Source organism: Phocoena phocoena, chromosome 2 (assembly GCF_963924675.1).
Source record: "Phocoena phocoena chromosome 2, mPhoPho1.1, whole genome shotgun sequence".
Taxonomy (NCBI): Eukaryota; Metazoa; Chordata; class Mammalia; order Artiodactyla; family Phocoenidae; genus Phocoena; species Phocoena phocoena.
Genome location: NC_089220.1, coordinates 21985654 through 22012300, shown reverse-complemented (window position 1 = coordinate 22012300; position 26647 = coordinate 21985654). Strand labels below are relative to the sequence as shown.

General features: G+C 38.1%; 1 protein-coding gene across 1 annotated transcript in view; it reads right to left on the bottom strand.

Annotated features, from left to right (window-relative positions):
• CEP128 (centrosomal protein 128) overlaps window positions 1-26647 on the bottom strand; it is a 412227-nt gene that overhangs the window by 250276 nt on the left and 135304 nt on the right. The window contains exons 14-15 of the mRNA XM_065871644.1: window positions 26367-26531; window positions 80-256 (exon numbers count right to left, since the gene is read on the bottom strand). Of these exons, the coding sequence (XP_065727716.1) occupies window positions 80-256; window positions 26367-26531 (342 nt within the window). The remainder of the gene's footprint in view (window positions 1-79; window positions 257-26366; window positions 26532-26647) is intronic.

Genomic DNA, 26647 nt, shown 5'->3' with positions numbered 1-26647 from the left:
ATGTAACCATGCATTAAAATCTTCTTATAATTATATATTAGGAAACTAACTGAAAGGCACAATGAGAACTCATAATTACTTTCAATTTCTCCATTGAGTCCCTGGAGAAGGTTTTACAAGCTGCATCAATTTCCTTTCCTATCACACCAAGAATGGATTCCTGTTCAGTCTCCAGACAAAGAAGTTGATCCTTGAGCTGCAATCTGGCCTCTTCCATCCTCCTTGAGTGCTCTTCTTCATTGTTTATATGTTTTTCCTAAGGCATTGATAAGAAATAAAAACAGAAGTTAATTATTAAGTGGAGACAAGAAACACGTGTAGTATCTGTACAACCAACTCAAAGAAGCGTATTAGAAAACAGCTTTCAATAAATATTAGTAAAACGCTAGAAAAGGCAAAATGTCAAATAAGACAGTGCTTCTTCATTTCAGGAGAAAAAGAAAGTGTTACTACTACCTTTACCTCATTAAAACAGTTTTTTAAAATGTCTATGTTTTCAAATGCAGTTACACTGCATAAATGCTTTGAGTCATGAAAATTTGATAGAAGATGGAGGTACTTTTCAAGTAAGCAAATATACTTAATGAAAAGGGGTTTCTAAAGAACCCTTTAAGACAGGGGTCCCCAACCCCCAGGCGGTTACCGGTCCGCGGCCTGTTAGAAACCAGGCCGCACAGCAGGAGGTGAGCGGCGGGCGAGTGAGCAAAGCTTCAAGTGCCGCTCCCCTTTGCTCACATTACCGCCAGAACCATTCCCCCTGCCCCACATCTTGCACGAAAACGGTCCCTGGTGCCAAAAAGGTTGGGGACCGCTGCTTTAAGAGATTACAAGGACTTAGGGGCCCCCCTAGACAAAACAATTCTCCATCATTATGATTACACAATTTAATTGAAAATTTATTAGAGAAATTCAAGTGGTATTACACAAGGCTTGGAGGAAAATAACAGAATCACTAGAATTCTAAGTATAAACAGTGGACCAAAAAGTCATGATGGCTGGCTAGTTATGCCTTCAGTCATTACATAGTAGCCTAATCATCTTTACCTACCCTAGTAAATACCACACAAGCAGGAAGATGATACGGCCAACAAACCAGCTTGAATTTAAAATAACAAAGAATTTTTCAATGAAAAGTAATCATGAAAAGTGGAATGGCATTCGAGCAGAATAATCATACATGATATTTCCTTGCAATTCAACTTACTTTAAAAAATGAAAGAAACACCCTCTGCGCAAAAGAACAGAGTCCTTTCACAACCTGTCTTCAGCCGTTCTCTCCAGCCTCATCTCCCTCCTTTCCACTCTCTCATACTTTAACTACTTTCAGCTCTCAAGTAGGTCTACACATGTCTCCTCCGCCCGCATCTCATCTGAACAACTCACTCTGAAATTGCACTATTTCAAAATGGAACTGGCAGTCATGAGACAGCATTTACCTTCATGAGTACATCATCCCCATCTGGAGCTCAGCTTTGTAAACCTAGGAGCTGGATCTTCTTTTCTTTTTGGTACTCCAAGTTGAGTCATGTTTCAGCAGTAGAGTACATTAAGCTCACAAGAGACAAATGCACACACTAGAATACCACTCAATTAACTACGTTAGCTTACAGTGAGAACCATAACTGCTACATGGATCAGAATGTAGGTATTGTTGTTACGTACCTACCCACCTATATACATCTTATCCTTCAAAGTTTATCCTTCAAGACCCAGTCTCCTTTCTTTCCTGATCTCCCAATGCAGAATGTTTCCACAGTATATTATGTATCATGTAGTTTTTTTAAAAATGTACTAAGCTATACGATAATTATTTGGTCTTGCACCTGTCTGCCTTAATAAACTGATAATTTCAGGAGACCACAAAACGCGATTATAGTCATCTTTAAACTCCTCCACTTTGCTAAATACATGATTTAAACATTTTTTGCAGACAAATTCAATACTGTAAAGATCATTTCATCAACTACCATGCAGATCTATATACTCAAAGGCCACTGAAGTGTGCTAGGTTTCCTCTATACAAACATAGGCCTCCAAACAAACATAGGCCTGCAGTGTTCTCGCTGATGTAATATTAATAAAGAAAACACTCTATCAGGGGTTGCTGACATACTTATGGGACAACTGTTCATATTCGAAATCCACACAATTCACAAGGATGTTCTAATTGATCTTTCTTTTCTCTCTTCCCTCACAGCCATCTTTCTTTTTCCACTGTCACTTTTCTGTGCTCTCTGTTACTTCCCTCATTAAAAAGAAGACAAAACTATTTCTACATTTTGATGTTCTTAAGAATGCTGAAATCACTTTAACAAAGACTGAAAATTTCATTATCCACTTCACTATCCTCTGTGAGACAGCATACCATGTCCAATCTCCCTTTGAAGTGAAACTCACAGAGCTATAAACTCACATAAACCTTAGAGAGCAGTGGGTTCAACTATCTGCTCTTTCAGGATCTCCTTCTTTGACATTTCTGACAGATCGTCATCCAACCCCTACCTACACGACCAACTCAAGTTTCAAGGAAAAGAGTAATTGACAAAGCTGCAAAATCCTTCCATTAGTCTAAGTGCTATACTCAAAAATTAAAGTAAATAAATGAATCCTCCACCCCTACTGAATCTTCTGATGTTCCAGGCAAAGGTCCAGGTTCTTTTATTTAACTCGGTTTCAGACACTGCATCATACTGGTCCTCCATCCTTTCTGCATGCCCTTCAAGACCCTAAATCTAAGAGTTAAATAAGCTCTTCCATTCTGTACCTAAGCAACTGTAATTTGATTTCTTCACTCATTCTACAAATTTTTATGGAAGGCCTACTATGGCAGTACACTCTTCTGGATGCTAGGGATAGAGTAAATGAGATAGCTAAGGCTTTTGCTCTCACAGAGCCAACAAATTTCTCCTTGAAATTTCTGGCTTGAGAATATCAATTTAAACACTAATTATGGCACCCAAAGAATTAGCTGTTTCTCCCACTTTCATGTTTCAGAAATAGCTCTACCAATGGAGCAAGCACAGCTAACTCTATGGGAGGAAGTTAAACTGGCTGACATTAATTCAATCAACCATCTCATTGGGGGCATATAGATTAATAAAAGCAGATGATAATATTTAGGCACTATTATGGCTATTCCCTGGTCTTCTAGTGAAATCAGAGGGAGCAGTAACTCTACAGCAACATTAACAAAACGCTATCATATTTCAAGAGAACCAGAAGTAAGACGTGGTATTTCAGAGACTATTTAGAAACATGGAAGACACAGATAGTCCAACTTCAATGTTTCAGCGTAAATGGACACAGATGCCTGGGTCTTGGGAATATAAGGAGTTTCTTTGCAGCGGGTAGGGGGATGGGGATAGACTAAGCTGACTATGACAGTCTATATGATCCAAGAAAAGGGATATCAGTCCTAGACCATGACTGAGTTGGAGAAAGAACCTTAGAAAACAAACCCAACCCTTAATTTTATGAAATGAGGAAGCCAAAGTTCAGACAAAGCAACTTGACTGAAGTCAAAGAGCCAATAACCCGTAAACTGAGTCCCAACTCCCTCACTAGTGCTCTCTACTGAAATGCTATAAAGGTTGAGTTCTTAAAACTGAAGTTTAGAAAGCCAATGTGAAAAACTCAAAAAAGTTGTCAGTAGGTGTTAGGGAAGGTAATAGTCTTGTTCAGGCTTCAGAGGCAACAATAGGCCTCTGACCAAACAAAGACCCTGAAGGGAGCTACGTGCCAAACTGCTGGATCACGTAGGTCAGCAGAAATGGCGCTAGCAAGCCTGAAAACCAACAGATAAGGAAGGGAGTAAGTCACGAAGCTTCCTGGGCCTTGGGAATCTGGCCAGTTCAGCGGACATTCCGAGACTTACGAAGAGAGAGCAAAGCATTTCTGATAATGGCCAGAGCTGCATATTTGCGCGTAAGCTAGTGATTATCATCTGCGGCTTGGCGTTACGAGCAGGACTCCTTTGAGCAGTACTCTGAAGTCTCAGCCGTGGGGTGGACGCACTGCTCGGGACCTTCCAACTGGGACTCCAGATCACTGTTCCAAGTATTTCCCAGCGCTGCTTGGATCTGAATGTAGGGGCTTCCCCAATTTGGTGATGTATGTACATGTATCTCTCTATATACATATATTGCTTGTCCTCATATTGTAACTTACTAATATAATAAATTTCCTTATTTCTTGCTTATTAAAGTGTGGAGTGGTTATTTTACCAGTGAATCCTCTGAACCTGAAGCTGAAAGTAAGTCTTTGGGCAAAACAGTAGCTTATATGGGGGCTAACGTAGTCATAAAGTAGAAAGAATAACTCAAAACTATTTCTGAATAAGCCTTATCACTGCAAATGAAAATATATGACATACTGGCAAATTCGGAATAGACCACAAAAAAGGGGGAAAAAACCCATCAAGCATGCACAGTATCCTAAACCTTTAGGGGCTACTGCGTCCTCTACACTGGAGATGTACCTGTGTACACATAAAATCTGCTCTAGATTTCAGTTCAAAAGTATACCTAATACCACACTAAACAAGGTACGGTGCCACAGTCAAGACAGCAGAGGTTTCATGAAGCTTCCACTTCAAGACAGGAAAGGCTTACATTGTTGACGTTTGTGTCTAAGGGAAACAAAAATCATACTACTTACAATGTCATCATACACACACACATGCACACGCACACGCACACACACACACACACACACAGCTTAATCAATGAACCTTTAATTCAAAGGATAAGAAGTGCTCCTCTAATTAGAACATTCACTCTCCCAAAGGCTATAAAGATTACAAGGAGACACAATCTTAATGAAAATAGAACAACTTCAGTAAAACTAGAGCATGTCCAAAGTGTTATCTCCTTGGCCAAAGCTTATGAGATTCCTTCAATGTCTTAAGTATTCCAGAAAACCCACTTTATTTCCAATACGGTTATTACATAAAATGAAAACAGTTCTTCACACACCTTAAGAGAAACATTATAGCAAATAAAGCACACTCACACCACTAAATAAATCATTAATTTACAAAGCTAATGTTTTTCCTTTACTGAAAACTAACTTGAATAAGTGTGCAATATTTCAGCCCCAAGGCCATCTATAATACATGAGCAGGGGGTGGGAGAGACAGAGAGAGAGAAAACAGTAAGAGAGAAATCAAAGTTAAGGGCTGAAGTTAAAACTAATGCAATGTAATTCAAAGTTACTGGAAGCATGGCTTATTGAAACTATAGTCCTGCGCACATCACCTAAAAAGTTTTGAGGAAGAATATTTCTGTAACTCAAGATAACTATCATGCCTAAGCCTTAAATCCAGGATACTAGCATTATAAGGCAAATTATGAAACTATCCTGAACAAAAATTGGATCTGTCTGGAAGCCATTTATCTGACTCTCTAAAGAAGGCTCACATTACTTCTGCCAACAGAGCTGACTCAGCTGCAAGGAAGCTAAGATACAATATGAAATGCCAACCAAGGCAGAAACTGCAGCGTGACTAAAAGAGAAGGATCTACTATGGATATTATAGGAAATTTGAAAAGAGCTTAATCTGGAAAATTACTATACTGCAGTTCAAGCTGTCTGACAAAACAGCCAACAAATAAATAAATAATGCATTAATTGCTGACAGATGTAACTACTTTTTTCAAACATTTCTTAAAAACAGAAGATCGTACATGAGTATGGATTTCTTAAAATTATGGCTATATATTAAACACTTAGATGGGTATCAAAAAATTAAAACCACAATATTTACAAAAATATTGTAAAACCACAATAAAGCAACAACAATTCTAAAATCAATAGTTAAGATCAATTTGAAAGAGTCCCCATGAATTCAACCTCCGTATATCCTTTGCCTTCTGTGAACCCAACACTACTCTGGAATAAAGAGGACAAGGGAAGGTCATAAACTGAATTTTTTACTTGTTATGAAAGTCCAATAACATGCACCTACTTCATCACTCACATGATTATTATAGCAATGGCAAGTAACCTCAGTTCTTAGGAATACTAGGTGTTCCTTCTCTATGTTCCTGTGGCACTTTGTATGAGCTTCTGCTGTAGCACTTACTACTGTGTGTCTTTTATGTCTGTCACCTCAACAGACTGTGAGTTCCTCTAGGGCAAAGATCTTATTCCTCTTCATTTAAATATCTCAGCACCCCTCGTACAATGATGGTGGAAATGTAAACTGGTGTAGCCACTATGGAAAACAGTCTAGAGGTTCCTCAAAAAATTAAGAATAGAACTACCATATGATCCAACTATCCCACTTCTAGGTATTCATCCGAAGAAAACAAAAACACTAATTAGAAAAGATACATGCACCCCTATGTTCGTTGTAGCGTTATGTACAATAGCCATGATATGGAAACAACCTACATGCCCATAAACAGATAAATGGATAAAGAAGATGTGGTGTGTGTGTGTGCACACAGACACAAAATGAAATACTTCTCATAGATAAAAAAAGATGAAGTCTTGCCATTTGCAACCACGTAGATGGAACTTGAAGGTATTATGCTAAGTGAAACAAGTCAGAAAAAGACAAATACCGTATGATTTCACTCATATGTGGAATATAAAAAACAAACAAAATAAGTGAACAAGCAAAAACAAACATATAGATACAGGGAACAAAGTAATAGTTACCAGAGGGAGAAGACTGGTGGGGAGGGCAAAATGGGTAAAGGGTAATCAACTGTATGGCAACAGACGGAAACTAACTTTTTGGTGGTGAGCACACTGCAGTGTATATAAAAGTAGAGAGTCGTACACATGAAATTTATATAATGTTGTAAACCAATGTTAGCTCAATAAAAAGTAAATTTAAAAAAAGAGAAAAAAATCACAGCATCTAATAGAGTGTCTCACATAGCAGGCAATCGATAAATCTTTCTGAAACATAAATATCCTTTAATGTTCCATTCATTCCATTAGTGTTTCTTTTTTTTTTAGTGTATTTTCTATGTGCCAGGCATAGTCCCTAACTACACAACAATGAAGAAGAAAAGAAAAAAAAACCCAGAATCTCTAAACTCAATAACTTCTTGTGTTTCAGTAAGTTTGTTTTTGTAATACATTAATTAGTCAAATCATTGAGGGCAAGCATCTTGTAAGTAGCAGGTTATTATAACCATCAAAGTAAGCTTATGTCAGAAAACTAAAGGCTCTGTCAGTGGTAAGTAAATCAGAATAAATTTTGAGGATAGAGGTAATAAGATTTGCTGATGAGTTACGTATAGGTCTATGTGTGAGAGAATAAGAGAGTTCTTTACATGTATTTAGAAAGCAAAAGAACATTGTAATTCCTACTAGAAGATTAAAATCAAAATGCTACTATTTTTTGAGTTAGATATACACTTCCTTCTCCTCTGTAAGTATATACTTTATACTATTTCCTTCAAAGGAGGGAAGAAATTATGATTAATAGTATATAAGAGTAAGAACTAAGAGCATTAGTAAAACAGTAAAGTTAATTGAAAAAAGTAATGGCATAATTAGAAAACAGGATAGATGATTTGATGCATGTTAAAACTTGAGTGTGGAAGACTTTCCAATCTATAACCTGGTCTTAGGCAGGCTTAGGAAAGTTATCCATAAAACAGAAGTCAAAAAATGGAAATTCAAATTTAAACTTCTAACCCCATTTAAGGAAATTATTCCTGCCTCAGGCTTTTTAGTATCTTTTTCTAGGAGAATATTGAGCAATACAAAGATCATTGGCAGCACAATCAAAAAGGTGTTAGGATATGTATTGGATACATTCCTAGAAATTAATATTCACAGTTGGAAACAAAAATGCCTCTAAAGGGTATTTTATGCATTCATTAACTTTTAGGACCATTTTGTAATTATGATGTATTTCTCTTAAGTCAATGCCTGGAAACAGAAATAACATTCGTTATTTAAAATCAGCCACTTTTGATGCATTTCTATTTCTGAAACAAAATACGGACAAGGAAACAAACAACTAGAGTTTCAAATTATGCATTTGGAACGAACATTGTTTAATTTTCAAAAGAAAAAAAGTGCATCATTCATTTCCAGAGAAATGTTTATAAGCTTACGGTGTCTTTGGAAACCATCAGAATTTCTTCCTCTCCTCTATTTTTTTCTTTAAAGGATGCTTAAGCATGCATTTATTCTTATGAAATAATATGGGAAAAAAAGTTTAAAAACAGATCTCCAAATAACATAACTCGTGTATACAATAAGCACCTTCTAGTTATTGGTTTTGCATTAACTGAAAGAACATTGCTTGTTCAAGATTAAATGATAAAATGGACTGAGTGAATTGGTGCTTTAAATGGTGATAAAAGAAACACAATATAAACGTACCAGGACATTCATCTTATGTTCCCTTTTAGGGTCTACCAATGCAAGCTAGGTCTGCTCAACATCCAGCAGAGCACTGACACAGATGCAATAGAGATCTTTCATGTGGCCTCTTCCCCTTGGCTTTACACACCACAAGCAACTGTAGGTATTATTATTTAGCCTAACTCCTACACCCACAGGATGTGTATCACTCACAGTTTCACAAGGAAATGAAATCAAACTAGTAATAGAGGATTTTAAAGGCAAGTGCCCAAAAGGACTTCTTTCTTCTCAAGCCCTTATAGTTATCAACCACTCAGCTAAAGATTAAAATGCCTTGAAATCAAGTCCAAATCAGGGGTCATAAAGACACAAACTTGGACTTCACTCCTTAAATTCACTTAAAATCAACCTCTGTGAGTGTAAATAGTTGGTGAAGAGGTCACTGCCAATGGAGGAGAGTTTGGAAATGGCTTCTCCACGCCTGTGTTCCAGTCTGGAAAGTAGACCAAATGTCCTTCTATACATCTTTATATCTTGACCCTCCCTCCGCTGCAGCTGTATGTATAACTGGGCTCCCTCGGCACTGCACAATCACTCCATCTTTGCATTCTAAACTTGTTTCTTAACACCTGGCAGAGTGATTCGAGTGATTCATACATGGTAAACACTGGTGTTTCTGTCAATTCTCTGTGAAAGTAAGGACTACTGTGGCTTCAATGACTATCAGGGATTCAATTAAAATCACTTTATAAACGGCAAATGTAAAATTTATAATGTTACCTTCAATTTGACAATTTTATTATTATTTTCATTGTTATTGTTTTTAAATGAGAGAAATCTGACAGGAACTTACTCATAGTATCTTAGTTAGTGTTTATTTAATGTATCTGGTTTAAGTTTGCTATAGCTTTACTCTACTCACACTATTTAAAATAGACGAAGCACCAAAGAAAGAGCACAGTCTGCCTAAAAATGGCGTAAAGTGTAACCATTAAGTAAATGCTAGAAGTCAACAGCTCATTTGCTTCAATTTCTTTCTCGTACTTGGAAAAAAAATAGAAATCAGAGAATTCTGCCTGCTACTATCTTAGTAAAATATGTGAAACCGTGGTTTTTGCAAAGTAGTGAATACTTTATAGAAGAGACATCTGACAATCATATATATTTTTCCACATCATGAGAAAGAAACAGCAATCCTAAACAGATGGTCAAATTAGAAACAAAACACAAATTTCAACAACACTGATTCATTTTTTCCAGTCACAGATATCTTTTATGTGGAAATATCAGGTTTTAATTAGACTTTTCTAACAAAATCATTGATGACTTCTATTCCAAAATCTGTGTCAGGCTAAAAAACATAAGAGAGGATATGGTAATGTGTTGAATATAATAACCCTAAATTTAAATTCAACCCTAAAATTTCATTGAAAAGACACAAATGTGAGTCATTTTACTGGCAGTAAATAAAGGGAAAAATACAAGGAATTTATGCTCATATCCTGTTTTCCACCACAAGCTATGCAATGTTCGGCAAGTCACTATACTACACCCTCGCCCTCAGTTTCCACCATCTGTAAAAAATGGGCATCATAATTACACTTGCAAATGTGAATTATAATTACCATTTCTTAAAGATCCACATTTTGTATAAGAAAATTATTTCCTAAGTGCTTTCAGCCAACATAGCCATAGCTTTAAATATGTTGCTAGGTGTCACTTCACAAATGATTTCAATAAAGGATTTCATGAGAAGGAACAAAAGTACATTTCTACAAATCCTAATCAATTCAACACTTAGGTTCCCGTGAACTGCAACTGCCTTAGATGTCTCAAAATTTGTCTCCTAATTGTTTCACTGCAGCTTTCACACTTCCCAAAAGAACTAATAATAGAAAATAAAGGCAAAAAAAAGAGAAAGTCTTCTAAAAAAACTTAAGTATAACTATGGAAAAAACCAAGTATTCACTGAGTTAGCTAAGCATCTCAGACAGCCTGCATAACCTATACACTGACCAGAAATGGTTCTTACAGAAACCCTTTTGATTAGAAAATCCTTTAATCCATTAGGCCCTATTTATCAAGTTCACTCTATTGCTTAAATAGTAGGAATCTTTGGGATATAAGTCATGGGTTTTTTTTTCATTGAAAACATATTTTTGTCCTGTTTTCTTGTTTTTATTTCCCCCAATCCGGTCAAAATATACACACTCGGACTTCTGGGAAGATGGCGGAAGAGTAAGACGCGGAGATCACCTTCCTCCCCACAGATACACCAGAAATACATCTACACGTGGAAAAACTCCTACAGAACACCTACTGAACGCTGGCAGAAGACCTCACACCTCCCAAAAGGCAAGAAACCCCCCCCCCCCCCACGTACTTGAGTAGGGAAAAAGAAAAAAGAATAAACAGAGACAAAAGGATAGGGACGGGACCTGCACCAGTGGGAGGGAGCTGTGAAGGTGGAAAAGTTTCCACACACTAGGAAGCCCCTTCGAGGGCGGAGACTCTGGGTGGCGGAGGGGGAAAGCTTCAGGGCCGAGAAGGAGAGCACAGCAACAGGGGTGCGGGGGGTAAAGCATAGAGGTTCCCGCACAGAGGACTGGTGCCGACCTGCACTCACCAGCCCGAGAGGTTTGTCTGCTCCCACGCCCGGGCGGGCGGGGCTGAGAGATGAGGCTCAGGATTTGGTCGGATCTCAGGGAGAGGACTGGGATCGGCGGCGTGAACACTACCTGCAGGTGATTAGTGCACCACGGCTGGCCAGGAGGGAGTCCTGGAAAAAGGCTGGACCTGCCTAAGAGGCAAGAGACTTTTTCTTCCCTCTTTGTTTCCTGCTGCCCGAGGAGAGGCGATTAAGAGTGCTGCTTGAAGGAGCTCCAGAGACGGGCGCGAGCCACGGATAAAAGCGGGACCCCAGAGACGGGCATAAGACGCTAAGGCTGTTGCTGCCGCCACCAAGAAGCCTATGTGCGAGCACAGGTCACTATCCACAACCCCCTTCCAGGGAGCCTGTGCAGCCCGCCACTTACAGGGTCCCGTGATCCAGGGACAACTCCCCCGGGAGAACCCACGGCACGCCTCAGGCTGGTGCAACGACATGCCGGCCTCTGCGGCCGCAGGCAAGCCCCGCACTCCATGCCCTTCCCTCCCCCCAGCCTGAGTGAGCCAGAGCCCCCGAATCAGCGGCTCCTTTAACCCCGTCCTGTCTGAGTGAAGAACAGACGCACTCCAGCGACCTACACGCAGAGGTGGGGCCAAATCCAAAGCTAAGACCCTGGGAGCTGTGAGAACAAAGAAGAGAAAGGGAAATCTCTCCCAGCAGCCTCAGAAGCAGCAGATTAAAGCTCCACAATCAACTTGATGTACCCTGCATCTGTGGACTACATGAATAGACAGCGAATCATCCCAAATTGAGGAGGTGGACTTTGAGAGGAACATTTATGATTTTTTCCCCTTTTCCTCTTTTTGTGAGTGTGTATGTGTATGCTTCTATGCGAGATTTTGTCTGTATAGCTTTGCTTCCACCATTTGTCCCAGGGTTCTATCCGTCCGTTTTTTTTCTCTTAATAATTATTTTTTATTTTAATAACTTTATTATATTTTATCTTACTATTTTATTTTACTTTATCTTCTTTCTTTCTTTTTTTCCTTCCTTCCCTCCTTCCTTCCTTCCTCCCTCCCTCCCTTCTTTCTTTCTTCCTTCCTTTTTCATTCTTTCTTTCTTTCTTCTACTAATTCTTTCTTTCTACTTTTTCTCCCTTTTCTCCTGAGCCGTGTGGATGAAAGGCTCTTGGTGCTGCAGCCAAGATTAGTGCTGTGCCTCTGAGGTGGGAGAGCCAACTTCAGTACACTGGTCTAAAAGAGACCTACCAGCTGCACATAATAACAAACAGCGAAAATCTCCCAGAGATCTCCATCTCAACACCAAGACCTAGCTTCACTCAACGACCAGCAAGCTACACTGCTGGACACGCTATGCCAAACAAATAGCAAGACAGGAACACAGCCCCACCCATTAGCAGAGAGGCTGCCTAAAATCATAAGTCCACAGACACCCCAAAACACACCACCAGACGTGGAGCTGCCCACCAGAAAGAAAAGACACAGCCTCCTACACCAGAACACAGGCACTACTCCCCTCCACAACCCACTGAACCACCCTTAGCCACCGGGGACAGACACCAAAAACAACGGGAACTACGAACCTGCAGCCTGCAAAAAGGAGACACCAAACACAGTAAGACAAGCAAAATGAGAAGACAGAAAAACACACAGCAGATGAAGGAGCAAGATAAAAAACCCACCAGAACTAAAAAATGAAGAGGAAATACACAGTCTACCTGGAAGAGAATTCAGAATAATGATAGTAAAGATGATCCAAAATCTTGGAAATAGAATAGAAAAAATGCAAGAAATATTTAACAAGGACCTAGAAGAACTAAAGATGAAACAAACAATGATGAACAACACAATAAATGAAATTAAAATTACTCTAGATGGGATCAATAGCAGAATAACTGAAGCAGAAGAACGGATAAGTGACCTGGAAGATAAAATAGTGGAAATAACTACTGCAGAGCAGAATAAAGAAAAAAGAATGAAAAGAACTGAGGACAGTCTCAGAGACCTCTGGGACAACATTAAACGCACCAACATTCGAAATGTAGGGGTTCCAGAAGAAGAAGAGAAAAAGAAAGGGACTGAGAAAATATTTGAAGAGATTATAGTTGAAAACTTCCCTAATATGGGAAAGGAAATAGATAATCAAGTCCTGGTAGCACAGAGAGTCCCATACAGGATAAATCCAAGGAGAAATACGCCAAGACACATAGTAATCAAACTGTCAAAAATTAAATACAAAGAAAACATATTAAAAGCAGCAAGGGAAAAACAACAACACACAAGGGAATCCCCATAAGGTTAACAGCTGATCTTTCAGCAGAAACTCTGCAAGCCAGAAGGGACTGGCAGGACATATTTAAAGTGATGAAGGAGAAAAATCTGCAACCAAGATTACTCTACCCAGCAAGGATCTCATTCAGATTTGATGGAGAAATTACAACCTTTACAGACAAGCAAAAGCTGAGAGAGCTCAGCACCACCAAACCAGCTTTACAACAACTGCTAAAGGAACTTCTCTAGGCAAAAAACACAAGAGAAGGGAAAGACCTACCATAACGAACCCAAAACAATTAAGAAAATGGGAATAGGAACATACATATCGATAATTACCTTAAATGTAAATGGACTAAATGCTCCAACCAAAAGACACAGATTGGCTGAATGGATACAAAAACAAGACCCATATCTTTGCTGTCTACCAGAGACCCACTTCAGATCTAGAGACACATACAGACTGAAAGTGAGGGGATGGAAAAAGATATTTCATGCAAATGGAAACCAAAAGAAAGCTCGAGTAGCAATACTCATATCAGACAAAATAGACTTTAAAATAAAGACTATTAGAAGACACAAAGAAGAACACTACATAATGATCAAGGGATAGATCCAAGAAGAAGATATAACAACTGTAAATATTTATGCATCCAACATAGAAGCACCTCAATACATAAGGCAAATACTAACAGCCATAAAAAGGGAAATCGACAGTAACACATTCATAGTAGGGGACTTTAACACCCCACTTTCACCAATGGGCAGATCATCCAAAATGAAAATAAATAAGGAAACTTAAACTTTAAATGATACATTAAACACGACGGACTAAATTGATATTTATAGGACATTCCATCCAAAAACAACAGAATACACATTTTTCTCTAGTGCTTATGGAACATTCTCCAGGATAGATTATATCTTGGGTCACAAATCAAACCTTGGTAAATTTAAGAAAATTGAAATTGTATCAAGTCTCTTTTCTGACCACAACGCTATGAGACTGGATATCAATTACAGTAAAAGATCTGTAAAAAATACAAACACATGGACGCTAAACAATACACTACTTAATAACGAAGTGATTACTGAAGAAATCAAAGAGGAAATTAAAAAAATACCTAGAAACAAATGACAATGGAGACACAACGACCCAAAATCTATGGGATGCAGCAAAAGCAGTTCTGAGAGAGAAGTTTATAGCAATACTATCCTACCTTAAGAAACATCTCGAATAAACAACCTAAGTTTGCACCTAAAGCAATTAGAGAAAGAACAAAAAAAACCCCAAAGTTAGCAGAGGGAAATAAATCATAAAAATCAGATAAGAAATAAATGAAAAAGAAGTGAAGGAAACGATACCAGAGATCAATAAAACTAAAACCTGGTTCTTTGAGAAGATAAACAAAATTGATAAACCGTTAGCCAGACTCATCAACAAAAAAAAAGGGAGAAGACTCAAATCAATAGAATTAGAAATGAAAAAGGAGAAGTAACAACTGACACTGCAGAAATACAAAAGATCATCAGAGATTACTACGAGCAACTCTATGCCAATAAAATGGACAACCTGGAATAAATGAACAAATTCTTAGAAATGCAAAACCTGCCAAGACTGAATCAGGAAGAAATAGAATATAAGAACAGACCAATCACAAGCACTGAAATTGAAACTGTGATTAAAAATCTTCCAACAAACAAAAGCCCAGGACCAAATGGTTTCACAGGCAAATTCTCTCAAACATTTAGAGAAGAGCTAACAACTATCCTTCTGAAACTCTTCCAAAATATAGCAGAGGGAGGAACACTCCCAAACGCATTCTACAAGGCCACCATCACCCTGATACCAAAACCAGACGAGGATGTCACAAAGAAATCTACAGGCCAATATCACTGATGAACACAGATGCAAAAATCCTCAACAAAATACTAGCAAACAGAATCCAACAGCACATTAAAAGGATCATACACCATGATCAAGTGGGGTTTATTCCAGGAATGCAAGGATTCTTCAATATACGCAAGTCAATCAACATGATACACCATATTAACAAATTGAAGGAGAAAACCCATATCATCATCTCAATAGATGCAGAGAAAGCTTTCGACAAAATTCAAACACCCATTTATGATTAAAACCCTGCAGAAAGTACGCATAGAGGGAACTTTCCTCAACATAATAAAGGCCATATATGACAAATCCACAGCCAACATCATCCTCAATGGTGAAAAACTGAAAGCATATCCACTAAGATCAGGAAGAAGACAAGGTTGCCCACTCTCACCACTCTTATTCAACATAGTTTTGGAAGTTTTAGCCACAGCAGTCAGAGAAGAAAAGGAAATAAAAGGAATCCAAATCGGAAAAAAAGAAGTAAAGCTGTCACTATTTGCAGATGACATGATACTATACACAGAGAAACCTAAAGATGCTACCAGAAAACTACTAGAGCTAATCAATGAGTTTGGGAAAGTAGCAGGATACAAAATTAATGCACAGAAATCTCTGGCATTCCTATATACTAATGATGAAAAATCTGACAGTGAAATCAAGAAAACACTCCCATTTACCATTGCAACAAAAAGAATAAAATATCTAGGAATAAACCTACCTAAGGAGACAATAGACCTATATGCAGAAAATTATAAGACACTGATGAAAGAAATTAAAGATGACACAAACAGATGGAGAGATATACCATGTTCTTGTGTTGGAAGAATAAACATTGTGAAAATGACTCTACTACCCAAAGCAATCTACAGATTCAATGCAATCCCTATCAAACTACCACTGGCATTTTTCACAGAACTAGAACAAAAAATTTCACAATTTGTATGGAAACACAAAAGACCCCGAATAGCCAAAGCAATCTTGATAACGAAAAACGGAGCTGGAGGAATCAGGCTCCCTGACTTCAGACGATACTACAAAGCTACAGTAATCAAGACAGTATGGTACTGTCACAAAAACAGAAAGGTAGATAAAAGGAACAGGATAGAAAGCCCAGAGATAAACACACCCACATATGGTCACCTTATCTTTGATAAAGGAGGCAGGAATGTACAGTGGAGAAAGGACAGCCTCTTCAATAAGTGGTTCTGGGAAAACTGGACAGGTACATGTAAAAGTATGAGATTAGATCACTCCCTAACACCATACCCAAAAATAAGATCAAAATGGATTAAAGACCTAAATGTAAGCTCAGAAACTATCAAACTCTTAGAGGGAAACATAGGCAGGACACTCTATGACATAAATCACAGAAGATCCTTTTTGACCCAACTCCTAGAGAAATGGAAATAAAAACAAAAATAAACAAATGGAACCTAATGAAACTTCAAAGCTTTTGCACAGCAAAGGAAACCATAAACAAGAGCAAAAGACAACCCTCAGAATGGGAGAAAATATTTGCAAATGAAGCAACTGACAAAGGATTAATCTCCAAAATATATAAGCAGCTCATGCAGCTCAATAACAAGAACACAAATAACCCAATCCTAAAATGGGCAGAAGACCTAAATAGACATTTCTCCAAAGAAGATATACAGACTGCCAACAAACACATGAAAGAATGCTCAACATCACTAATCATTAGAGAAATGCAAATCAAAACTACAATGAGATATCATCTCACACCAGTCAGAATGGCCACCATCAAAAAATCTAGAAACAGGGCTTGCCTGGTGGCGCAGTGGTTGAGAGTCTGCCTGCCGATGCAGGGGACACAGGTTCGTGCCCCAGTCCGGGAAGATCCACATGCCGTGGAGCGGCTGGGCCCGTGAGCCATGGCCGCTAAGCCTGCGCATCCAGAGCCTGCGCATCCGGAGCCTGTGCTCCGAAACGGGAGAGGCCACAGCCGTGAGAGTCCCGCCTACTGCAAAAAAAAAAAAAATCTAGAAACAATAAATGCTGGAGAGGGTATGGAGAAAAGGGAACCCTCTTGCACTGTCGGTGGGAATGTAAATTGATATAGCCACTGTGGAGAACAGTACGGAGGTCCCTTAAAAAACTACAAATAGAACTACCATATGACCCAGCAATCCCACTGCTGGGCATGTACCCTGAGAAAACCATAATTCAAAAAGAGTCATGTACCAAAATGTTCATTGCAGCTCTATTTACAACAGCCCAGAGATGGAAACAACCCAAGTGTCCATCATTGGATGAGTGGATAAAGAAGATGTGGCACATATATACAATGGACTATCACTCAGCCATAAAAAGAGACAAAACTGTGCTACTTGTAATGAGGTGGATAGACCTAGAGTCTGTCATACAGACTGAAGTAAGTCAGAAAGAGAAAGACAAATACCGTATGCTAACACATATGTATGGAATTTAAGGGAAAAAATGTCATGAAGAACCTAGGGGTAAAACAGGAATACAGACACAGACCTACTAGAGAATGGACTTGAGGATATGGGGAGGGGGAAGGGTTAACTGTGACAAAGCGAGAGAGAGGCATGGACATATATACACTACCAAACGTAAGGTACATAGCTAGTGGGAATCAGCCACATTGCACAGGGAGATCAGCTCGGTGCTTTGTGACCACCTGGCGGGGTAGGATAGGGACGGTGGGAGGGAGGGAGACACAGGAGGGAAGAGATATGGGAACATATGTATATATATAACTGATTCATTTTGTTGTAAAGCAGAAACTAACACAACATTGTAAAGCAATTATACTCCAATAAAGATGTTAAAAAATAAAAAACAAAAAAACATACACACTCATAGAGGGAAGGGAAATGGGGGAGAGACAGAGAGGGGGAGGGAGGGGGAGGGGGAGAGAGAGGGAGAATGAATGTACATACATATCCATAGGTTATTGATATTTTTTATCATCATGTAAACATATGTGTACGTACTTGCGTGTATACACACCTATCTCTTCAACCACAATTTACTTATAAATTACCTACCATGGGCTTCCCTGGTGGACAGTGGTTCAGAGTCCGCCTGCAGATGCAGGGTCCGCGGGTTCGTGCCCCGGTCCGGAAAGATCCCACATGCCGCGGAGCAGCTAGGCCAGTGAGCCATGGCTTCTAAGCCTGCCCGTCCAGAGCCTGTACTCCACAACGGGAGAGGCCACAACAGTGAGAGGCCCACGTATCGCAAAAAAAATTACCTACCATGTGTCAGGCTCTCGGCCTCGTCTTGGAGATAAAAAAAACAACCAAGACTTGGTTCCTGTCTTCAAATAGCAAACATAATTACAAACCTGCCCACCTGTTTGGTTTGCTTAACAAACATGCCTGCAATATCACTTGCTGATAGAAATGCCAGCTCTTCCCACATCGGTGCCTCTTTGTGGACCATCATCTGAAGTGATTCAACACAGTCGGGCTGTAAACTTCCAATCAGCATAGTTCCACAGTAAGTCTTACTCCCAGTTCCCTGGCCCTTAATACCTGACACATTATTGGGTAGTTAATCAATGCTTGCTGATTTATTGCTGGGCTGAACCATTAATTGGCATCTATTTGGTAACAAAACAATAACAAAATAATGGCAGCTGCTAATCGATACCTTATCAGGTATCAGAAATTCAGCCAAGCACTTTATATACATTTTCACATTTAATTCAATAATAGAGTTTATTATTACACCTGTTTTAAGGATGATATAACTGAGGCTTTGAGTTTTGTTTTGCTTTTTGAATTTTATCTTTTTATACAGCAGGTTCTTATTAGATATCGATTTTATACACATTAGTGTATACATGTCAATCCCAATCTCCCAATTCATCACACCACCACCACCACCCTACTGCCGCTTTCCCCCCTTGGTGTCCATATGTTTGTTGTCTACATCCGTGTCTCTATTTCTGCCCTGCAAACCGGTTCATCTGTACCATTTTTCTAGGGTCTTTAGATTGATCCACGTATCTACAAATGACCCAATTTCATTCCTTTTTATGGCTGAGTAATATTCCATTGCATATATGTACCACATCTTCTTTATCTATTCATCTGTCAATGGGCACTTAGGTTGCTTCCATGACCTGGCTATTGTAGATAGTGTTGCAATGAACATTGGAGTACATGTGTCTTTTGGAATTATGGTTTTCTCAGGGTATATGCCGAGTAGTGGGATTGCTGGGTCATATGGTAATTCTATTTTTAGTTTTTTAAGGAACCTCCATACTGTTCTCCATAGTGGCTGTATCAATTTACATTCCCACCAACAGTGCAAGAGGGTTCCCTTTTCTCCACACCCTCTCCAGCATTTGTTGTTAGTAGATTTTCTGATGATGCCCATTCTAACTGGAGTGAGGTGATACGTCATTGTAATTTTGATTTGCATTTCCATAATAGTGATATTGAGCAGCTTTTCATGTGCTTCTTGGCCATCTGTATGTCTTCTTTGGAGAAATGTCTATTTAGGTCTTCTGCCCATTTTTTTATTGGGTTGTTTGTTTTTTTAATATTGAGCTGCCTGAGCTGTTTACATATTTTGGAGATTAATCCTTTGTCCATTGATTCGTTTGCAAATAGTTTTTCCCATTCTGACGGTTGTCTTTTCATCTTATTTGTAGTATCCTTTGCTTTGCAAAAGCTTCATTAGGTCCCATTTGTTTACTTTTGTTTTTATTTCCATTACTCTAGGAGGTGGATCAAAAAAGATCTTGCTGTGATTTATGTCAAAGAGTGTTCTTCCTATGTTATCCTCTAAGAGTTTTATAATGTCTGGTCTTACATTTAGGTCTCTAATCCATTTTGAGTTTATTTTTGTGTATGGTGTTAGGAAGTGTTCTAATTTCATTCTTTTTCATGTAGCTGTCCAGTTTTCCCAGCAACACTTATTGAAGAGACTGTCTTTTTTCCACTGTATATGCTTGCCTCCTTTGTCATAGATTAGTTGACCATAGGTGCATGGGTTTATCTCTGGGCTTTCTATCCTGTTCCACTGAGCTATATTTCTGTTTTTGTGCCAGTACTATATTGTCTTCATTACTGTAGCTTTGTAGTATAGTGTGAAGTCAGGGAGTCTGATTCCTCCAGCTCCGCTTTTTTCCCTCAAGATTGCTTTGGCTATTCGGGGTCTTCTGTGTCTCCATACAGATTTTAAGATTTTTTGCTCTAGTTATGTAAAAAATGCCATTGGTAATTTGATAGGGATTGCATTGAATCTGTAGATTGCTTTGGGTAGTAGAGTCATTTTCACAATGCTGATTCTTCCAATCCAAGAACATGCAGTATCTCTCCATCTGTTGGTATCATCTTTAATTTCTTTCAACAGTGTCTTATAGTTTTCTGCATAAAGGTCTTTTGTCTCCCTAGGTAGGTTTATTCCTAGATATTTTACTCTTTTTGTTGCAATGGTAAATGGGAGTGTTTCCTTAATTTCTCTTCAGATTTTTCATCATTAGTGTACAGGAATCCAGGAGATTTCTGTGCAGTGATTTTGTATCCTGCAACTTAACCAAGTTCATTGATTAGCTCTAGTAGTTTTCTGGTGGCATCTCTAGGATTCTCTATGTATAGTATCATGTCATTTGCAAACAGTGACAGTTTTACTTCTTCTTTTCCAATTTGTATTTCTTTTTCTTCTCTGACTGCCACGGTCAGGACTTCCAAAACTATGTCGAATAACAGTGGTGAGAGTGGACTTCCTTGTCTTGTTCCTGATCTTAGTGGAAATGCTTTTAGTTTTTCACCACTGAGCATGATGTTTGCTGTAGGTTTTTCATATATGGCCTTTATTATGTTGAGGTAGGTTCCCTCTATGCCTACTTTCTGCAGGGTTTTTATCATAAATGGGTGTTGAATTTTCTCAAAAGCTTTTTCTGAATCTATTGAGATGATCATATGGTTTTTATTCTTCTATTTGTTAATGTGGTGTATCACATTGTTTGATTTGCATATACTGGAGAATCCTTGCATCCCTGGGATAAATCCCACTTGACCATGGTGTATGACCCTTTTTATGTATTGCTGGCTTCTGTTTGCTAGTATTTTGTTGAGGATTTTTGCATGTATATTCATCAGTGATATTGGTCTGTAATTTTCTTTTTTTGTAGTATCTTTGTCTGGTGCTGGTATCAGGGTGATGGTGGCCTCATAGAATGAGTTTGGGGGTGTTCCTTCCTCTGAAATTTTTTGGAAGAGTTTGAGAAGGATGGGTGTTAGCTCTTCTCTAAATGTTTGATAGAATTCACCTGTGAGTTTCTATTTCTTCCTGGTTCAGTCTGGGAAGGTTATACCTTTCTAAGAATTTGTCCATTTCTTCCAGGTTGTCCATTTTATTGGCATAGAGTTGCTGGTAGTAGTCTCTTAGGATGCTTTGTATTTCTGCACTGTCTGTTGTAACTTCTCCTTTTTCATTTCTAATTTTATTGATTTGAGTCCTCTCCCTCTTTTCCTTGATGAGTCTTGCTAATGGTTTATCAACTTTCTTTATCTTCTCAAAGAACCAGCGTTTAGTTTAATTGATCTTTGCTATTGTTTGCCTTGTTTCTCATTCATTTATTTCTGCTATCGCCTTTATGATTTCTTTCCTTCTGCTAACTTTGGGTTTCGTTTGTTCTTCATTCTCTAGTTCCTTTAGGTGTAACATTAGATTGTTTACCTGAGATTTTTATTGTTTCTTGAGGTAGGCTTGTATAGCTATAAACTTCCCTGTTAGAACTGCTTTTGCTGCATCCTGTAGGTTTTGGATCATCCTGTTTTCATTGTCATTTGTCTCTAGGTATTTTTTGATTTCCTCTTAGATTTCTTCAGTGACCTCTTTGTTATTTAGTAATGTATTGTTTAGCCTCCATGTGTTTGTGCTTTTTACGTTTTTTTCCCTGTAATTGATTTCTAATCTCATAGCATTGTGGTCAGAAAAGATGCTTGATATGATTTCAATTTTCTTAAATTTATTGAGGTTTGATTTGTGACCCAAGATGTGACCTATCCTGGAGGATGTTCCATGCACACTTGAGAAGGAAGTGTAATCTGTGGTTTTTGGATGGAATGTCCTATAAATGTCAATTAAATCTATCTGGTCTATTGTGTCATTTAAAGCTTGTGTTTTCTTATTAATTTTCTGTTGGATGATCTGTTCATTGGCATAAGTAAGGTGTTAAAGTCCCCCATTATTACTGTGTTACTGTTGACTTCGTCTTTCAGAGCTGTTAGCAGTTGCCTTATGTATTGAGGTGCTCCTATGCTGGGTGCATATATATTTATAATTGTTATATCTTCTTCTTGGGTTGATCCCTTGATCATTATGTAGTGTCCTTCCTTGTCTCTTGTAACATTCTTTAAAGTCTATTTTATCTGATATGAGTATTGCTGCTCCAGCTTTCTTTTGATTTCCCTTTGCATGGAGTATCTTTCTCTATCCTCTCACTTTCAGTCTGAATGTGTCCCTAGGTCTGAAGTGGGTCTCTTGTAGACAGCATATATATGGGTCTTGCTTTTGTATCCATTCAGCAAGACTGTGTCTTTTGGTTGGAGCATTTAATCCATTCACATTTAAGGTAATTATCAATATGTATGTTCCTATTACCATTTTTTAAGTTGTTTTGGGCTTGTTTTTGTACGTACTTTTCTTCTCTTGTCTTTCCCACTTAGAGAAGTTCCTTTAGCATTTGTTGTAGAGCTGGTTTGGTGGTGCTGAATTCTCTTAGCTTTTGCTTGTCTGTAAAGCTTTTGATTTCTCCATCGAATCTGAATGAGATCCTTGCAGGGTAATCTTGCTTGTAGGTTCTTCCCTTTCATCGCTTTAAGTATATCATGCCGCTCTCTTCTGGCTTCTAGAGTTTCTGCTGATAAATCAGCTGTTAACCTTATGGGAGTTCCCTTGTATGTTGTCATTTTTCCCTTGCTGCTTTCAATAATTTTTCTTTGTCTTTAATTTTGCCAATTTGATTACTATGAGTCTCGGTGTGTTTCTCCTTGGGTATTTCCTGTATAGGACTCTCTACACTTCCTGGACTTGGGTGGCTATTTCCTTTCCCATGTTAGGGAAGTTTTTGACTATAATCTCTTCAAATATTTTCTCGGGTCCTGTCTCTCTCTCTTCTCCTTCTGGGACCCCTATAATGTGAATATTGTTGTCCCAGAGGTCTCTTAGGCTGTCTTCATTTCTTTTCATTCTTTTTTCTTTATTCTGGTCCACAGCAGTGAATTATACCATTCTGTCTTCCAGGTCATTTGACTGTTCTTCTGTTAGTTCTTATTCTGCTAGTGATTCCTTCTATTGTAGTTTTCATTTCAGTTATTGTGTTGTTCATCTCTGTTTGTTTGTTCTTTAATTCTTCTAGATCTTTGTTAAACATTTCTTGCATCTTCTCGATCTTTGCCTCCATTCTTTCTCTGAGGTCCTGGATCATCTTCACTATCATTATTCTCAATTCTTTTTCTGGAATGTTGCCTATCTCCACTTCATTTAGTTGTTTTTCTGGGGTTTTATCTTCTTCCTTCATCTGGTACATAGCTCTGTGCCTTTTCATCTTGTCTATCTTTCTGTGAATGTGGTTTTTGCTCCACAGGCTACATGACTGTAGTTCTTCTTGCTTCTGCTGTCTTATCTCTCAAGGCTTTGAGTTTTAAGCAACTTGCCTAATGCCACACAGCTAGAAAATGATTTATACTCAAAGTTCTGTCTATAGCCACTAATTCTATACTACTTTCTGAAGAGAATGGCCCTATCTGTAGATGACTGAACCCAGTGAAACTTCGATTCATAGCTAACTATACTAAGAAAACAGGCCAACACAAACCGCTAAGTCAATCAAAACTACATAGCAATCATGTACACAAAAAATATTAAAGAAAAGCAAGCATATATGCTGTGTATATTTATATATGTGTGTGTGTCTATGTATCCTTAAGATTATTTACCATTTTAGACGTCATAGACATCTTTTCTCTGCATTAGGATCCATTATCATTGACTATATAGTTTTAACAACTGAAAGGCGATTTTGCTTTTAATGATCCCACTAGAAGCTTTCAATTGCAGATCTGTGTCTTATCTATTGATATATTCCATCCCCAGCATCCAGCACAATGCCTGCCACATACTAGATTGTCAGTACATAGCAGAGGAATACAGTACTCCCCCATTATCTGCGAGGGATATGTTCCATGACCCCCAGGGGATGCCTAAAACTGAAGATAGTACCAAACCCTATATATATTATACATACCTACCTATGATAATTTAGTTTAGAAATCAGGCACAGTAAGAGATTACCAACAATAACTAATAATGAAACAGAACAACTGTAACAATATACTGTAATAAAAGTTATGTGAATGTGGTCTCTCTCTCTCAAAATATCTTACTGTACTGTATTCACCCCTCTTGTGATGATAAGAGACGATACAATGCCTACATAAAATGTGATGAGATGAAATGAATGAGGTAGGCATTGTGACATAGCATTAAACTACTGCTGACCTTCTGATAATACCTCAGAAGAAGGATCACCTGCTTTGGGTGATCCTGGATCATCAAGCCATGATGATGTGGATGGTTGGATGTTAGGAGCAGAGGACTGAGATAGGTGGGGATCACAGGTGTTAGAAAGTGGGACAGCTCAAGATTTCATTATGCTACTCAGAACAAAGTGCAGTTTAAAACTTATGAATTATTTCTAGAATTTTCCATTTAATCTTTCTGGACTGCAACTGGTCCAAATTTGGTAATTTCAGTTACCGTGGTAGGTAACTGAAACAATGGAAAGGGAAACCACTAATAAGGGGGGACTACTGTACAATCCTTAAATTTTAAAACTCTGTTCTAAGGTGAATGTTCCACTTATATGAATGTATGACAATGCATACATACCTGGAACGTCACAGATAGTGGAGAAGCATTTATTTTAAGCAGAACAAGGTAAACTTTCAACATAAAATTTCCCCCACCCTTTCTTAAATGCAAATAATTAAACACAAAACATGTTAATACAATCTTCTGGCTAACTTTTAATTATGGAAAAGTTGGAAAATTTAGTATTATCTTCAAAGCAACTACACCCTGGCAACAGATACATTAATTATGTGTGAACATTAGACTTAGTCAAAACAAAGCATGACATAAGAACTGAATTACAATTGTCAAGATTGTAGGCCTAAATTTAGCAACTTAAGCACATTTAATCATAAACTCCAAACTAACTTAAATTTTATTTCCTTGATTTTAACAATTACTAGAAAGGTAAAAAATATATACAAAATACAGTGAAACAACAAAAAGAGGAAAAGATGAGCAAAGCATGAAGAATGTTTCTTCTAGAGGTTGATGACACCCCACCCAGTGATATTTCCTTCAACAAAGGTGTTAGTTAGTAACCCTTATCAAGAACAGGAGTCATCTGGCCCAGTCTATCCTGCCTTATCCTATTATCCATATGTTAATAGTCTTTTTTTTTCTATTTGACTTCTATCACACTCCAATGCAAATCCTTTTAGGAAGATGGTAAAGACATAGAATGCAAATTTAAGTATTCTGTCTGCTATTCTTAGTTGACTTTTGGCCACAAAAGTAGTGACTCTAGAAGTCCCTAGTATTCTACCCAATGCCTGGTATATAGCAGACACCCCCCAAATTTTACGCATCTACTGATAGGAAAGCAGTGAGCCTGCTGGGAACATTCCAAGGTTGCCAACCTTCTTAAGTTTCAGTCTCTTTAACTGCAAAAATGAGCAAAATAGTATTGATTTCATAACATGACTATGAGCATTAAAAGTGCCTAGTGCACAGTGACCACCTCATCTGTTATATATTGTACCTCAGTTTCTTCATAGGTTAACAGGGATCAATAAAATCTAACCCAAAGAGTTGTGAGAATTCAATGAGTATACATATGTAAATCAATTGGCATAAATACTTGCCATAAAGTAGGTCTTCAATAAACCATAATTCCTTTCTTTGCTACCTTGCCTCTAAATGCCTATTTTAAGATCCAGAAGAAATTTAAAATCAAAAGTATTAGAAGGTTACTAGTTGGTTGAAAGAATAAAAATCACAGCATTCTAATAAACTTCTATGATGTCTTCTGGCACCAATACAAATTGCTATTAAAGCCTAACAATTAGCATTTAGTAGTACATAAACTATGTTCTAGGAGAAACACTAGAAGAAATTCAAAAAAGTCTTTTAAATTAGAGTTCATTCACATTTTTACCTTTTCTTCTAGTTGGTCCTTCAAACACTGGTATTTTAGCTTCAGTTTTTTGTTCTCATTTTCATTCTGAGTTAATTCCTCTGTCAGCCTGTCATACTGTGATTTCAACTTCTCTAGCTGAGAACGCTGGACTTTAGCCATATTCTTATCTTCTAAGCTTTCTGCCTGAGAGAAAAAGGAGAAAAGAGAAAGTCCACTGGCCACAGCCAAGCTGTACACAAAACAAATTCCACATTATATCAGTGGGCAAACACTTTGAGATTTTACTACCTCTAAGCGTT